Here is a 16,408-nt window from a genome sequence, read left to right on the forward strand (position 1 = left end):
GTGCCAAAAATTCACAATACACCAGGCAAAAGAAAGCACTCTAATGGCTAAGCAGAAAAAGAGGAATGAGAACATTCCTGAAATCACATGGAAAGTGACACTTGAACCCAAGACTTGGACAAGAGTCCTCATAAGTCCCATCCTTCCCCCTCCTCTCTCTATCTCCTCTTCAGAAAGGAAAGGACTAGGCATGAAATCCACCAGCTGTGCTAACTGGATTTTTGTGGGAGTTTCATGTCTTCTCTCCCTTCATTTTCCCCAAGGCTGTTGATTTAGCTGCTCAGGAAAGCTGGGAGTGGAGGGAAGCAGGACAAGCCAAAACTGCTTGGAAAGAGCCATTGCTCTCTGCCACTGGTTGCAGAGAGTGGCGAAGAGCAGGAGTGGAGCACGCTGCTCCCCCTGTTCCCAGTGGATGGATACTCCTCCTCTCCAGGCTCCTCAGCAGTGGAAGGTTGATTTCAGCTCAAGATTATTTTTTTCCTCCTTTCCCTTCTGTGTGAGATTTTTCTTGCTTGCTCCCCAGATTCCTTTGCTACCACTCCCCACTCTTCTCTTCCCAGGGTTGAAATAAGATGCCTGGGGAGAAGGCAGTGATTGACAGGAGAGAAATTGTGCAGCCTGAAGCTGTGAAGCTTCATCAGGACCATGGGGTGAATTCCAGTCATTTTTGGCACATGGTCTTTGCTGGATGATAGCAAATGCAAACTCTTAAATTATGGATTAGTCAGTGCAAGTCCCCAAGATGTCCTCTCCCACATTGAAGGGGTCCAGTGGAGCACCAAAACTCACTGTGCTCCAAAACATCACCTTGGCTCTTCAAACAGACAGAGCAGTGCAAACAGGTGCAGTTGAGCTCTCACCACACCTGCACTGTCATCCCAAATGGCACCCACCAGTCTGGAGTTTGGTCCCCAGTCCCTGAGTGCTCCCCAGCCCAGTCCCTGGGAGTCAGGCTCTTCTCACAGTGCCACAGACGTGGGCTGCCTGCCAGTCTGCCTAATCTCACCCAGCTACAACAGAATTACAGCCAGCAGTGGCTGCAGCACAGCCTTGGCTTCTCCATGGGGAAGGGACACCTGGGGGCTGCAGTGCCAGACCCTTCTCACTCCCATGGGCTCAGAGGAGCAGTCGTGGCACAAACTGCAGCAGCCTGAACACCAAGGTGCAAAACAATCTCCCCACACAGCTTACAGATCCCAAAGCAGCTGAAGGTCTTCCAAACCCCAACCAGCAACACTCTGAAGGAGGAGGATGGGGGAATACAAAGATGGTGCCTTGCATTGTCCTGGGGTGTGGAAGGCTGTGCAGCCCCAGCAGAGATGCCAGGACTCACTGCATGCACTGTTGTAACCACAAGCCTGGGTATTTCCACACACGGGCTGGATACCCACAAATGCCTGCACGGGTGTCCCAGGAGCCTCATGTCCTTTCATATGTGATGGGATCATTCAAAGGATCTTTGCAGTTCAAAAGCCTTCCCCAGTGGCTGGGCTTTTATTAGGCAAAAGCAAGTCTGCTCACCCGTGCTTCTGAGAAATACAACAATGAATTTTGTACTCCAGGGAGCAAAAATGATGTCAAAAGGCTGAGAGATGGGGCAGAGAAGAGGGCTGTCTTTTGGCCTGTAATCTGCTCTGCCTCTGTGAGCAGGCAGGTTCTCAGTCTGACCACCTTGCAGCTGTAAGCCATCTGCTGTAGCTTAACTTCTGTCAGAAAAGGAAGGTGGATTATCTGTTCACTCCCTGGGTGGAATCTCTAAGAAAACTGTTACCAAGGCTTCCAGATGCTCTGGTTCATCTTGCTTCATCTGGAGCAGCAACAGTGACATACTTTAAAAAGCAGCTTTTCATTTTTTAAACATCTGTTTAATTCCACCTGCATGTAACCAAAATATTTCCACTGCTCCTTCCTGAGGTGTCATGCCTGTGTTTTCCTGAGCAGCCTCCAAAGTATCTGCAAGTTTTGGTAACACAAAAGTCCCTTTTCCATTTGAATCCCAGAGCTCACGGATGCAGTGGATTTGGGAGTCTGATGCATTTGGGAACTAAATTAGCCACAAAGAGACTCAGGGGTGGGAGGGCGGGTGGCAAGCTGTCTGTATCTTCTCTGAATTTAAAAACGGATTCTTATTTCATAACAGCTTTTTGTCCCCATGTGAACATTCCTGGAATTAGTGAAGGAGCAGAGACACCATCAGGGACAAGGTTTGGCTAAAATATCTGATAGTGAGTGCCAGTGAGAAGCACTGGAGAAGCAGGAGAGGAGATGAAGCGTGGGTTGGCGTGGATCTGCCACAGCTGTGCTCACCTTCAGGGCAGGCAGAAGTCAGGGATGCTGAGTGTGTCTGCAGGATGAGGGTCAGTGAGTCAGGAAGGAGATGATCATATGGAACAAGATTAACGGGATTTGTCCTGCTGAACACATCACCACACTTCAGTTCCTGCTCCACTACGAGCAAACCCACAGGGCTCCTCTGGTTAAGACAACTAATGCCTAGGAGGGTTTACCCCTTTCATCCCATTCCCTCCCCTGGATCTCACTCTAACATGCAAAATCCCCTTGATCATCCTCACATCAGGACAGAAGGACTCCAGGCAGTTTCTTCAGGCAGACATCAGCACTGCTGAGCCCAGAACTGGCCCCTACATTTAGCTGCCATTTCTGCAAGTCACTGCACTCAAAGCTTTGTTAATTTATTAGAGGGTTGCTTGTTGTTTGTGTACTGAGCCAGGTAGAAAACAGCTTCTGCATAAGAGGATAATTGCAGTCAGATAAGCTCTTCAGAGCCGGGATTGCAAAAATACGATACGATGTAGACCAGCAGTTGTCTGGGTAAAACAGAAACATGGATGAGTTTTTGGGTTGGAACATGTTTCCCCCATCTCTCACAGACTCCCTGTCTGCCTTTGGGCAAATCATTTGATGTATCTCAGTTCTCTGTACATAAAAAAGGTTATAAAAATGCTTCACTCTGGCAAACTCACCCCTAGAGCAGAGGACCTGGTGCTTGGATGTGCAGCAGTGGCAGCTGCTTTCCCACTTTGCCCTATGGAATTTCTTTCAAAGTTGCCCATCTCATTTAGGCATGTTCTGTCATCAGGGTCCTGCTCTCCCAGACTGGATTCTCTTGCTGCACAGTTCCACAAAGAAATTTTTGCCCAGGCTGTCACTCCTGAGATGACAAACAGCGCTATAAATGCTGGATTGTGTGATGAGAACAGGCAGAGCTGGCTGGTCTGATGGCAGTCTCAGCCTAAACCCTTCCAAAGTGTCAAGGCTGAAAGTGATGCAAGTGGCTGGAAAATTCAGAGCATGACTTGTGGGCTTGGTGTTGCCAAAAGGCACCAGGTATCCAGGAGCTGGGATTCAGGTCTCAGCAGCACCATAGCAGCAGCAGAATCATGTTTGCTCCTTCACTGCCTTGTCCCATTTTTTTCTGGTCCTGTGGGGAGCAGGTTACCTGTGCCCTGCTCAGCAGAGCAGTGCTGTGCTGGGCTGGCAGCAGTGTGTGAGCACAGGAGGGCCAGATCCACTCCTGAAACAAACCCAGGGATTTGGCTGAAAATCCATTTGGCTCTGTGTTCCCCAGAAACATGACTCACAAGCCAGTGCCTGACACTGAGAGATAGGTATGACACTGAGTGCCCACGGGGAAGAGCTGTGTCCCCAGGGTATGAGCAGAGCATGCACAGGCTGAGTGGAGACCGTGCTGAAAAGCACAAAGCCTTATAAAGGCAGTGCTCTGGGTTTGTCCTTCTCCCAGCTCTTCAGGCGATGAAAAGGACGACTCACAGCCCTAATTAACTGGAACATGCTAATACCACTCAGCTTCCCTGGCCAGCAAATTTGGCACAAGGCATATGGGACACTTTCCAAACAACTGCTCAGGGGAGCGCGTGCCTGCAATTTATTATTCGAGGAGCAGTTTCCTCTCTGCCTTCGCTGAAGAGCTCACACCAGACACGAGGGAGGTGAGTCTGGAGCCTGCAAATCGACTTTGAAAGCCATTTCGTGCTGAAGAGAGAAGAGACTTATTTCTCCCCAGGCATTTAAGATATTTAAGGTATCAGGGGAAATATGACTTTGCACAGCATTACCTCTGGGAGCACTCAGTGCCTTCAAATGGTGCAGCTTGTAGTGCTCAGCTTCCCATGGGGAAAACCACACTCCTTCAGGGTGACATTCACTCTGGGCAGAAGAGGGAGGACCAGAAAGTGTGCATTGTTATTTTGCAAAATAAAGCAGAGGAGCACAGCCAGCCCAGGTAGCTGGAGAAAGGGGAAAGGTAGCAGGGGCCCTGGTGCTGTGTCTCCAGGATGGGTTATTCCCTCTTTTGACAACTGTCCTGGGCAAAGCAGTACCCCAGCTTATTGCCCTGAAAAAGGAGCAGGAAGGAGCCTCTTTATCTCCTATTACAAACAAATCAGTTTGTGAGCTTTGGATGGGAAGCAAAAGGCAGGATGTTGAAAAAGATCAATTCATCCCTGTGGTAAGATCATCACTGTCAGTATTTACTGTACTGCCAAAGCCAGAGGCAGGAGCTGCAGCCTCCTGAAGGCCATCTCCTGCCCCTGGCCTCACCTTCAGCCTGGCTCCCACAGCAGCCCTGGCCCCAGGACAGTTCAGGGCAGCTCTGACACAGGGTTTGAGTGGCAGTGAGCTGCCCAACCAAGCACTGCCACAACCTCACGAGTTCAGACACTGGGAACAGCTCAGTTTTGTGCAATGTTCCCAGGACTACCCTGGTTTGACCTGCCCCTCATCCTTGGCATCACCTGTGGCCATCAGCTGTGTGGCCAGGCAGGGCAGTCCTGCTTACCAAGGGCACATCTCTCCCTGCTCCCTTCCCACTGCATCCTTGGCAAACATTCGTTGTTATGGTGACAGAAGGAAAATCTTTTTGAGGATCTTTTGGATTTTTTAACAAAGGTACATCCACTTTAATTATTTTCTTTAAGGGAGATGGTTATTTCACTCAACGGCAACTGAATTTCTTTCATTTTGTTTCTGGTGATTTTTTGGTGATTCTCAGGTTCCGGATTTCAGTGTGTGGTTGTAAGAAAGTAGAAGGGGGAGAAGTAGAGCCAGGTTGTAAAGAGCTGTTTTTAAATCCTCTTGGGAGCACAGGAGGTGCCTCCAGGCTGAGGCTGCTGAGCTGCAGGCAGTGTGGAGTCTGAGTTTCTCCAAGATGAATGAGATTTCAGAGCACATCTGCATCTTTCTCAGATAGCAAAGTGTGAAATGAATAGCAAGGGGGGGACATTTATACCAAATAACCTGTGCTGTGTGTGAAATGCTGCACTGAGAAATACTGTTCTTGTGGAATCATCTGCAGAATTGGCTTTTGAAAGCTGCGTGATGGTAAATGAATTATCTATTTCCACTGAATAGACTGAAGACTTTCATATGTGACATCAGGGAGAGAACTGGGCTCTGCAGATGTCTTTATGCAAGTAATGAATACAGCAAACAGCCTAAGCCCAGCCAGGAGAAAGCAATCTGGGTATGGGATGTGACCACAGCCATGGATTTCATGGCTACTGTGTTCTGACCCTGGAATGTGGATGCTAATGGACAAGACTCCAGCATCCTGAGCAGCTAAGTCTGCCCAGCCTGCTTTTGTAAGATGAGGTCATGAAGATCTTTCCCACACCCCTCCTATAGAGAGCTGAGGTCAGAAACAAAAAAAAACAAAAAAAAAACAACAAAAAAAAAAAACCAAAAAAAAATTAAAAATCAAAATCTACAAATGTTTCAGGCACTGAATGGGGTAGCTTAGCACATCTATGAACACTCAGCACCTGAACCAGAGATCCAAGTGAAAGAGAAGAGCACTCCAGGCATTCTGCACGCAGTGACCAGCAGGTTGGCTGGGGGCTGACACACAACCCATGTGGAAAGCTGAGAGGACAAAGCTGTTCTGGCCAAGCCCATGCTGTGTGTAGAGTATCAGAGAGGTTTCACGCACAGCTCAGAGTAAACAGGCAAACAAGTGGCAGCCAGAAATGTTAATATTTGCAAAAATCTCCTGGTTTTGGCGCCTGGGTGTGGGGAGCTGAAGGATGTTGGTGGAATGCAAACATGATAGATTCTTGGCTGCCCAGAGGGTGGCATGGGGAATCTCACAGGGCAGGACAGACTGCCTGACAGGCCTGCCCCCTCCCTGGAGGAGAATGGGCTGAAAAGTTCAGTAGCACATAAAACTGGTCCCCTGGGATTATTTGAACATCTCTGGGAAAAACAAACAAAACAAACCATGTTCATCCTTCTTTGCTTGTTTCAGACATTGTTTCCCTCCCTCCATGTAGTAGGAGATGGATTTGTCCATGCTGATCCCCAACACTTCTCCTGGATACATAAGGGGGAAAAATGACACAAGGCTTCAGACTCCTGCCCTCACTTCACCTGGGTCCTTTCATGGTGTGTTTAGGATGGTTTGAACCTGTCCAACTCCATCTCTGCAGGGCTTTTACCTGGACCATGGCTGCCAGTTCACAGTCAGACAACTTCAGAGGTTTCACAGCCTTGAAGGCTCTGGCTTTAGTGAAACGCCAATATCATTTGAGACTAGGAAGAAAATATTGGCAAATAATGGCTACCTCTGGTCACCTTCCTCCTGCAGCTATTTATCCAAAGATACCCTATCTCGGAGCATTGCTTCATTTCCTGCTTGCCTTTCTAACCGAGGCCTCTAAATCACGTCGCTGCAGCTGAGGTCACGGAGGGAAGTGTAATATCCATTAGCAGTGATGGTGCTATTACTTTGATTTACCTCGTCCCTTTTTCTTTCACTCTTTCTGTTTACAGCAATCCCTTTCCACTTCTTTCCCCTCCTGCTCTCAGTGCAGGAAAGAGCTGGCAGGAGCCTGCAGAAGCAAAGCTTCCTGGGAGGCAGCCTGCTTTTGGGGACATGGGGAGTCTGGGGGTTTCTCCTGGACCAGCAGCACCCCATTCCTTCCTCACCAGCGATGCCAAGGGCAGTGGGAAGGGCTGGCTTCAAGCTACCCCATCCTCACCCCAATAGAGTCCTTCACCTGGGGCTTGTCCAGGTCAACACATGGAAAAAATCAACCCCAATTTACCCCTCTGTCCCTCTCCTGCTCCACAGCTGGGCACTGCTCAGGGAGAGCCACAGGATCCTCCAGGAGAGTGGGATCCAGAGGAATCAAAGTTCTCGAAGTGTATTTGCACTTAAACCAATATGAAACACGGAAATCAAAATGCAAAGCTTGTTGTCTCCTGTGGAATTTCCTTCCCTGCATCTGGAGAGCTGACACAAGAGAGTGACACTGGGATCAGGGCTTTCTTCCCCTTCCCCTCGTGTTTCACTGACACCCAGGGAAGATCCCCAGCAGCCAGACCCACTGCACTTCCCACTTCACCCCCCTCCTCCAGCAAGGCCAAACAGCTCCTCTGACTCCATCTCCAAGAATACATATTTACTGCATGGAACAGAGAACGGTGAAGAGTTTTGGACTCCATCCATGTGGTTTGAGCCAAACCCTTCTCAATCCATCTTATCCTTCACCTCCCCAGTGCATAATCAAATTCTCCAAACACAGCGTTCTCAGGTCCCAGCCCAGAGCTTGGAGCCTCCCAAGAGGGATATGCTAAAAAAGGAAAGAAAAACATTACATTGCCAACTGAAGTGAGTGCTGAAAGGAAGGAGATGCCAGGAGCACTTAAACAGGAATCCGAGACCGGGGGACGCTCGGGTGTGTGTTTTCAATCCCCAGAAGGGAGATGTGTTCATTGGGAAATGACTGCCACTCACTGCTAGTTTTAGACTTTGTAGTTGATGTCCCAGAATGTGAAATGGCCATGACAAGGACATCCCCATCTGTATTAGAACTTTCTTCTTGGATGGATAGATTAGTGCAGCGCATGGTAAAATGGTGCCACTCCTCCTTTGGCTCCAAAATCTGCATTTGCAGCTCAAACCTGCAAAGATGGAAATAAGCAATTTTACGTTAGTGACAGGTTCTGTTGGCAGCAAGGGGAGTTATATGGGAAAGCCTTTACATCGGGGGTCCAGGACTGTGTTGGGTGCTGAAGGATGTCCTGCAGCAGCTGAACCCAAGCTGGCAGTTCCACACCTGGTGCAGAGCAACTCTTCCAAAAGAGCAGCCTCCCATAGCCCCAGCCCTGGGCAGAGTATGTGCTGGCACTGATGCTATGCCAGGGAGGTGCTCCTGCTGTCCACATTGCACAGAGGGACCAGGACTAGGCTCCAGCTGGGGCTGAAAGGGAAGCTAATGGGGAATTTCGACATCAGCTGAGCTATCCCAAATTCTGCTGTTTCAGGGTGAAGCTTCAGTTATCCTGCTACAGCCTCTCCAAACAATGGGCCTACAGGTGCCCCTGGGAGGTTGTCACCTCCTGGGCTCCATAACAGGGAGAGATGAGCTCTGAACACAGCACAGATCCTGATCCACAGGGACACCTCCCAGCATTGTTGGCTTGGGCTGCTGGCAGAGCATAACCTTGTACAGCACAGTCCAGATCTCTGCTAAAAAGCAATTATTGATGCTTTTACCTCTCTGCAGAGCCTCACATATAAAGGATCACAGTGCTGCAACAGATAAGGGAGCAACATCCTGGTTCACCCTAGCCTGTGTGTCCTGTGCTGGAGTCTTGTTTGTGTATCTGTACATAGTTTATAAGGTCGCCTGGAGGAACAGTGCAAGGCCAGGAGGATACAGATGACAAAGCCATTTCCCTCTCAAAAAGATGCACCTAAGGAGATTATTCAGTTCCCATCCAAAATCCACGAGTTCAAAGCCAGCTGTTCCTCAGGATTGCTGGCACATGGCAGGAGGGTGGGAGGTAACATCAGCTGCAGTCCCACTGCGATGGGCTGGCACTGGCACTGCTCCCGTTCAGCCCTGGCATGTTCACAGGGTGAGAGCCAGCCTAGTGGAAGCACAGAGATCTAAATGTGGGGACTGAAGTTTTGCTGCATGAAGTCACAGCTGACAGAAGATGTTCAGGCATCCCTGGATCCCAGTGTCATTATCCTAGTGATGTTCCCAGGGGCACTCTTCTGTGTCGTGCAGTAGAAATGATAAAAGGGCAGCAATGGGAGCAGGTTCAGTCTGCTGGAAATAATCCCTGCCCAATGTGTCCTTGTCCCCCGGTGCCCAGTGAGCAGTGGGGACTGAGCATCCCTGTCCTAGAGCCACCATGGATTCTGGAGCAGGAGGGTGCAGCCAACCCACCTTGCTCAGAGAGCTGGAGCAGTCCTGAGCCCCCAGAATAACTGTGTGGGAGCTGCCAGCCCATTTGGCCATGGCCTGACCTTGTTGGTGTCCGCGCTTGTCCAACCAGAGGCCAAGGGGTGTACCTGGCTTGCCCATGGCCAACATCCCCCAGGACTGATTGCTCCTCGTGCATGCAGTGATGTTCCAAGTGCAAACATCAGCGTGGGGCTGTGGCTGAGCATGTCAGCCTGAGGGGCTGCTGGGGACAAGGCAGAGGCTGCAGGCAGGGCTGCTGTGGCCACATGCCAGTGACCAAGCACACACAGTGTGAGAGAAAGCCTGGGAAAATCCATCAGACAAGCAAATGAAGATGGGCAGAAATACTTTCTGCACTAATTGCACTGCTGTAATGAGAAAACAGAGCACCAGGAGGAGGAGGGGAATAGCTGGACAGTGCCTGGCACATTAGCCTTTTGGGGGCATGCTCTGGTTCTAATGGTGGTTAGGAAGGAGATGGTCTGTGCAGCTCTTCTAAGTCCCTATGTCCCCTCTCCTTTCAGTTTTATTTGCTTTTACTTCCAGTGTTGAAAGTTCTTGTGATTTTTCTCACATGTCCACCAGCGTCTGCCACTTCCCACAGCATCGCAGGGCTCATCATCAGGTGACCACACGAGGATGAAAAACCCTCCTTCTTTCTTTCATCCCTAACAAGGCCTCAGCCTCGTGATTTCTGAAGTTACCCAAAGCCTTGGCCAGAGCTGTGTCCCGAAGGCACCGTGAGCAGGGGAGAGGGAGGGAGGCTTTGCCTGGAGCTCATTCTGGGCTCGTTACTGAATGCGGCAGCGGGGCGGTGCAGGACAGTGCAGGGCAGTGTGCGGGAGGGCAGGGGAGGTGCGGGGACAGCAAAGGGGCAGCAAAGGGACAGCAAAGGGGCAGCAAAGGGACAGCAAAGGGGCAGCAAAGGGACAGTCCAGTCCGATCCAGTCCAGTCCGATCCACTCCGATCCGATCCAGTCCGGCGCAGCCCCGCACGCGCCCTCCCGCGGGCGGCGCGCGAAGCCCCCGCGGCTGGCCCGGCGCGCGCTCGCACGTGACTGCATCACATGCAGGGGCCCTGCCCCGCCCCCTCCACGGGATCCCACCCAATGAGCTGGCGGGCGCGCGCCGTGTCCGCGCCGTGATTGGTCAGGGCGGGCGTCAGTCCGCGGGAGGGGCGGGGCCGAGGTTCGGGGTGTCGGAGGTGGGAGAGCGACGGGACGGGCTGGACTGAGCTGGACTGGACCAGAGTAGGTCAGACCGCACCGAACCGAACTAAACTAAACTAAACTAAACTAACCTAACCTAACCTAAGCCGTCTCAGCACGGTGGGGTGCCCGGGACGGCGGGAGGCCGGGGCTGCGGTCGGGGAGCGGGCGGTGCGCGCCGCGGGACTCGAGCCGCAGGAGCGCCGCACCCGCAGCGGCGGCGCCGCACCGGCCCGGGAGCCCCTCGGGGTGCGGGTGGGTGCTCGGGCCGGGTGACCGCTGCGCTGGGGCCCGGCGGGGACACAAGGCCGGGCCCTGTCAGAGCAGTTTTGGTGAAGTGACAGAAAATTCAGAGTTGTTACTCCAAAGGGAGTGACCTTCGGCCAGGGCTGCTCTGTAATTCGGGGCTTTCCAGCCCTGCACACACCCCGTGTAGCAGCTGGACAGGCCCCGAGGTCAGGTAACCAAGCCTTGCCCGACAGAGGGATGGGGGTTTGTGTGCGGGGGTGGCAGGAAGCTCAGGAAGCATCCCTGTGTGCCCGCAGGGATGGCCGGCGGCAGCCAGGACCGCAGCCTGCGGGAGGAGCTGACCTGTGCCATCTGCTGCGAGCTGTTCAGCGAGCCCGTCATGCTGGACTGCATGCACCACTTCTGCAAGGGCTGCATCCAGCAGTACTGGGACAGCTGCGCGCACGGCCCCTCGTGCCCGCAGTGCCGCCGCAGGTTCCCCGGCCGCGCTTTCCGCTCGCACTACCTGCTCTCGGGGCTGGTGGAGAAGGTGCGGCGCTGCGGCTCCCAGGAGCACCAGCACAAGATGCGGGTGAGTGGCTTCTGCCAGGCTGGGGAGAAGGGGACAAGTGCCACATCAGCCCTGTGCAGCCGTCACTCCTGCCACAGGCCGTTCCCCCTGCATGAAGCCTTATCTCACCCGAGTACATTGACATTTGTGTCTCTTTCCTCTCCCTATTTCCTTACAGCCGTCTGTCTTTTGAACACTTTTCTTTTGCATTTGTTTCCCTCACTGCTGTGTCTGATTCCAACCACAGCTTTGTCATTTCTCGTTTAAGAATGTGGTTCCCAAGTGACAGGGGGGTGAGGGCTGCTTGTGCCAGGTGCTCTGCTTGAGGGGACAGTCCCTTCACAACACGCAGCATTTAAAGCTTGTGCAAACAGATATCCCAGGATGGAGCTCCCAGTCTTAAAAATCAATTGGATTCATCACATGCACAGATGCTTAATTCTCAAGGCTGTGCATCAGGTGCTTGCTTGTCCTTACAGCCTGTTGTATTCTCCTCCTGGCACTGACCACAGGAATTGGGACTGCTCCTGAATCAGCAGAGTGCTGAAATGGCCTCCTTACCTTCCTTCTGTTCCTTGTTCCTGCAGAAGCACCTGGAAGATGCTTTGCAAGCTCGTCAGAAGGAGATGGAGAAGTTGCTGCAGAGGAAGCGCGTGGTGCAGGAGGACATCTGCAGCCTGACGGTAGCACCCTGTGGGAGCTGCTCTTCAGGCAGCTTCTGGGGCAGTGTTCACAGAGGATGTGTGTGTCTTCAGCTGAGGTCTAGCTCAGCTTCCTGTAAAAATCTAGATGAGTAACAGTGGGGATGTACACAAACCCCCTTGCATGTAGGCACAAGCTCATCACTGCTGGATATTCAGCAGAGGTTTTGGGAGGAGCATCAGCACTCATTAATGCAATGTTTACAAAATGCATTGGTGCAGCAGAGCTGAGGCCTGGTGGGCGGTGAGAGCTGTGGGCAGCCTGCTGTGGCCCTGCAGAGCTGCCTTTTTGGGAGAGCATTTAACTCCTGGCAGCTCTAAAATCCTCTCATGTCGGAAGGGATGGCAGCAAAGCTGAAGGAACTGGGTCACTGGCAGGGTTGGCACTACAAGAGTGGTGGCTGTGTCACAAGGACAGTATTGGGATTCACTGCAAAGCTCCGAGGTGAATGAGGAGCCTGAGTGCTCTCCATGGGTTTGAGAGGGACCAAGGCCCCTCTAGGTACAGATCTGTGAGGTGAGAACAGCCACAGGCTGACTGTGCTGATTTCTTGAGTGGTATAAAAGTGTTAAAACCAAGGAAGGGGAGTTAAAGGAAAATGGAAGTAGTTAAAAGATGAGATAAAACTGAGAGGGGAAAAAAGCCCTGTCTTCTGACTGGAGCCTCTGACCTGCCAGCCTGCTCCATTTCAAACCTCTGCCCTCTTGCCAGATGTGGAATAGACCTCTGAGATTAATGAAGAAGTATTAGCAAATAAGCACGTGTTTTCCTGTTGCTGTGCAAGAGCTGAGAGGTGTCTCAAGAGTAAAGGAACAAATCACTGATGTGAACAGGGAGGCCCTGCACCTCCTCTGTGGTTCTGGTGTGTCAGCACAAACACCTGCTAGAGCAAGAAGAGGCTGGTGAAGCTTCAGATCCTGAGGGACATGGGTTTCCTGTGAGGAGAAAGGGATGTGCACTTCAGGAAGCACTCCTCGAGAAAGTAATGAGGGCTAAGGTTGCACTTGGAGATTAAAAACTTAAAAAGATTTAAGGAAAACAAAAAGTCATTGGCTGTCTCTTGTAAACAGGCAGGAAGGCAGTGAGAACACGGCAAGGTTGGCTGGCAAGTAAACAACTGGGAAAAAGTGACCTCTGGATAGAGCTGAATGGGATTTTATCAGCCTTAATGAGAGAGATTAGGTTGTGCAGCTTGCCTATCAGGCAGCTCTGCTCAGGGCCTGGAACAATGTGAAATAAATGCAGACTAACCTGAACAGCTGAGTCTGCATCTCCACAAAATTTAAAGAGCTCCAGTCTTGCCCACAGGCAAATTCCTGGTGGTGTGGGAGAGGGCTGTGGCTGCGTGTGGGGATTTCTAGTTACAGTGACCAGGCCTTTGGTGGAGCTGGCTTTTTGGGTTTGTTGGTTTTCCCCTTTAGCTCTGCAGCCTTGAAGGTTGTCCTTGTGTCCTGTTCTCCATCCAAAAAGTCATTGCTATGTCTGAACCTCAAATTTCCAGGGCTCTGTAAGCAGAGTAACAGGCACAGCCATCCTGTGCACCTACTTGTGTGTTCTGGCTGTTGGACTCACCTTCTGCCTCTTCCCTCTGCTCAGAAGGTGTCTGGGGAGCTGAACTTCAAGATTCGGGCTGAGTTTGCTCGCCTTCATCAGATCCTGGAGGAAGAGGAGAGAGCTGTGCTGGCAGAACTGGGTGAGAAGGAGGAGCAGACACTGGCTCAGCTGCACAGGCATGTTGGCCAGCTGGAAGAGGGGATGGCAGTGCTGCAGAGGGACATCAAGCATGTCAAGCAGACCCTGAGCAAGATGGAAGATGTGTCACTACTGGAGGTAAGATGCTTTGCTGACTCTGGCAGGAGGCTGAGAGATATTTCAGGATCTCAAACTGGGATGTGGGAGTCTTAAATGAGAGCACCAGGCTGTACCCCATCTCTCATCTGTTCTCCCTGCCATCCCTCTGGATTATCTACCCAATCCCTTGGATCTGGAGACTTTAGCCACAAGAGATACAGTGACATCAGTTGTAGTGGGTCTTGGGAGCCTTCCTCATTCTCCATCCAAGTGCCCAAGCAGTTTTCCCCAGGCTGCAGTTCCTGGTAGCTTGGTTTCCTCTCTCTGTGCTGTGTGGCATCAGGAAGTGGACAAGGAATTTATTTGTGCAGCTGCATGAATTAGAGTGCCTGCTAATTCTCTCTGCTTCTCACTGCAGGTGGAGAGCCTGGATATCAGGTATGTGTCTGGCATGAAAGAAGCTGATTTGCTTTTCAGGAGCTTATCTTAGTCTCTGGCTGGGACCACATGGGAGACACACTTTATCTCAAGTTTTAAAAGCATCACAAATTGCTCAGGAAGTTGCTGGTGCTGTGCAAGGTGGAGGCTGGTCCCCAGCATACACTGGATGCTCTTCCCAGGGAGCATCCCATGTGTTGACATGGCTGGAAGAGTGGGTAGAGGAGACAGTGGTTTGGGATGGGTGCAAAAGCCATGCATGCTGCAGGAGGGAACAGACTTTGGGTGCTTCATCTTCTCCCTGCCCCTCCTCAGCTTCTTACTACTCATGAGGCTGCAGAAGAGACCCTGAAGTGCAGGTTTGTCTGAAGCTGGGAGTAGCTGAGGGCCAGAACTGCCACAGGGATGTGTGTCCTGTCCCCTCCCTCCTGATTCCACAGGCCCAGCCTATCTGGCCATGCAGGAATCCTGTTGGGTGTGCTGGGTGTGGGTTTGCCAGGAGTCACTGCTCCACAAGCAGTGCTGCTGCCTCTCTCTTGGGCACCTCTGTCCTGAGCCACTCACTGCACTGGGGACAAGGCTGCATCAGGCAGAGCAAGCAGAGACATTTGTGTCCTGTCTTTACCAAATCTGTCACGTGCAGCACTGTCCTGCAGCCCTGCCTGTGCTTTTCATGCCTGCACTGGCAGTGGCTCAGCAGAGGGATTGACCCTGCCTGCCTCTCTCCACCCCAGGCCCTCGGTGCGTGTGGAGACCCAGCCTGCCCTGGACCTGCAGCACTACAGGGACAGCCACAGTGGTCCCTTGCAGTACATCTTCTGGAGGCAGATGCTGCGCTCCATCTGCCCTGGTGAGCACATGGCTGTGAGGGATGGGTGTGGTGGGGCAGGGGTGCTCTGCAGAGGGAGCGTACAGCTGGTAAAACATCATGCTTGATGTTTCCGCAGCTCCTGCCCCACTCACCTTTGACCCTGAGTCAGCCCACCCCAACCTGGTCCTCTCCAGGGATCTGACAGCAGTGACAGAGAGGAATCGAGCCCAGCCCGTGCCCATCAGCCCTCGGCGCTTCCGCCAGTGCGTCAACGTCCTGGGCTCGCAGGCCTTCGACAGCGGCCGGCACTACTGGGAGGTCTGGGTGGGCAGCAAAACCAAGTGGGACCTGGGGGTGGCTGCTGAGGCTGTGGACCGGGCAGCCAAGGTCAAGCTGTGCCCAGAGAACGGCTACTGGACGCTGCGCCTGCGGAACAGGACAGAGTACTGGGCCACTGCCAGCCCCTGGGTGCGCCTGGCTCCCCGCCAGCCCCCTCGGAAAGTGGGCGTCTTCCTGGACTGCCAGGAGGGCTCCGTCAGCTTCTTTGATGCTGGGGACATGTCCCACCTCTTCACCTTCCACCAGGTCTCTGCAGAGAGATACTGCCCCTTCTTCAGCACCTGCTTCAGTGACGGGAGGGACAATGTGGAGCCCATGCGCCTCTGTCACCTGGCCCTGTGAGGGACCAGGGTGTGCTGGAGACCCCGGCCTGGCTCCTGTCCGGGACTGCACTCGAGGCCAGTTCTGAACACACAAGCCTGAGCGGTGTTGGAGGAGCTGTTTTGGTTTCAGTTTTGGGAGGAAGGAGGGGATGAGTCTCTTCCCAGGTCCTGTCTGCCCTTCCTTCCCTGTGCCATGGCTGCGGTTGCCACAAGGCACTGACAGGGGTTCCTGGCACCTCTAGCAGAGCAACCTGCCTTCCCTGAGCGCAGCAGAGTGCACTAACAGCAGCCACGGGGCTGCAGGGGAGGGGGCTGGGAGTTGCTGGCACCTCCTGTCTCTCTGTGCTCCCACCCGTGACCCCCGTGGAGCAGGGCAGCGGTCCCGGGGCACCATCGGGTGCCTCAGCCCCACGTCCCGGCCATGGCATCCCCAGCGGGAAGAGCTTCCCGGGGCTGGGCTGCGGGCCGGCAGCAGAGGGAGCCTGGTGCGCGCCTCGCTTGCTATTAAAGCTCATTAGAAATTCAGTGCTGCCTGCTCGGGGCTTGTGTCCTGGGGGTTCTGCTGCTCTGGGGTGTGGCACAACCCGGGGGCACCAAGCAGTCCCCCAGAGCCCTGCTCATCTCGCAGTGGATTTTCACCATTTTAAGATTTCACCATGTCTGGCCTGGCTGGCTCTTAAGGATCTGTACATGTGAAAAAATGCCAAGTCCCAATTCTTTCCAAATTCGGCAAGAATGTGGCTCTTTTCCTGTCAGCCAAC

At 52.7% G+C, this 16,408-nt stretch overlaps 1 protein-coding gene across 2 annotated transcripts; it reads left to right on the top strand.

Moving 5' to 3' along the window:
- Positions 1-10,414: 10,414 nt before the first annotated feature.
- On the top strand, positions 10,415-16,372 carry LOC110482703 (nuclear factor 7, brain). Of its 2 annotated transcripts, none has more exons than XM_021552144.2 (7): positions 10,415-10,490; positions 10,990-11,264; positions 11,831-11,926; positions 13,542-13,775; positions 14,155-14,174; positions 14,909-15,024; positions 15,122-16,372. In XM_021552144.2, exons 2-7 carry the CDS (start codon positions 10,992-10,994, stop codon positions 15,664-15,666), a joined length of 1,284 nt encoding a protein of 427 aa, XP_021407819.2. In that variant the 5' UTR covers positions 10,415-10,490; positions 10,990-10,991; the 3' UTR covers positions 15,667-16,372. The 2 variants fall into 2 exon arrangements, with proteins under 2 accessions (XP_021407819.2, XP_021407821.2); XM_021552146.2 differs by having other exon boundaries at positions 10,415-10,486.
- Positions 16,373-16,408: the final 36 nt, after the last annotated feature.

Source organism: Lonchura striata, chromosome 15 (genome assembly GCF_046129695.1).
Source record: "Lonchura striata isolate bLonStr1 chromosome 15, bLonStr1.mat, whole genome shotgun sequence".
Classification (NCBI taxonomy): Eukaryota; Metazoa; Chordata; class Aves; order Passeriformes; family Estrildidae; genus Lonchura; species Lonchura striata.